The sequence below is a fragment of the Arachis ipaensis genome, chromosome B03 (genome assembly GCF_000816755.2).
Source record: "Arachis ipaensis cultivar K30076 chromosome B03, Araip1.1, whole genome shotgun sequence".
Classification (NCBI taxonomy): Eukaryota; Viridiplantae; Streptophyta; class Magnoliopsida; order Fabales; family Fabaceae; genus Arachis; species Arachis ipaensis.
Window position 1 is genome coordinate 10,649,508 of NC_029787.2, and position 632 is coordinate 10,650,139.

Here is a 632-nt window from a genome sequence, read left to right on the forward strand (position 1 = left end):
CACACCCCTCTCAATATCATATTCATTTAAACATAACAACACAAAAAGAGAACCATAATTAAGCAAGCGACATAATTGATGATTGATATGGGTTCTTCATCAGTAATAGACGGTGAAGTTACACTTCCAGGATTCAGGTTTCACCCTACTGAAGAAGAGCTCCTTGATTTCTATCTCAAGAACATGGTCGTTGGAAAGAAGCTCCGTTTCGATGTCATAGGCTTCCTCAACATCTATCACCATGATCCCTGGGACTTGCCAGGTACTAATAGATTAATTAAACTCGGTGTTCTTTGTTTTTGTTATTATCACTGTCACTGTATCGTACTGTCAGTGTATTAAAATTAAATATTTTTGTTTAAAGGGTTGGCGAAGGTAGGAGAGAGGGAATGGTATTTCTTTGTGCCTCGGGACAGAAAGCATGGAACCGGGGGAAGGCCAAACCGGACCACCGAGAAAGGGTTTTGGAAAGCAACCGGTTCGGACCGTAAGATCGTTACCTTGTCTGATCCGAAGCGCATCATTGGATTGAGGAAGACACTGGTTTTCTACGAGGGAAGAGCTCCACGTGGATCCAAGACCGATTGGGTCATGAATGAGTACCGTTTACCTGACAATAGCCCCTTGCCTAA

The 632-nt window shown here is 42.9% G+C and overlaps 1 protein-coding gene across 1 annotated transcript in view; it reads left to right on the forward strand.

Moving 5' to 3' along the window:
- Positions 1-632, forward strand: part of LOC107629582 (NAC transcription factor 32) — a 6,124-nt gene continuing 5,492 nt past the window's right edge. The window contains exons 1-2 of the mRNA XM_016332397.2: positions 1-262; positions 365-631. Of these exons, the coding sequence (XP_016187883.1) occupies positions 79-262; positions 365-631 (451 nt within the window). The 5' untranslated portion in view covers positions 1-78. The remainder of the gene's footprint in view (positions 263-364; position 632) is intronic.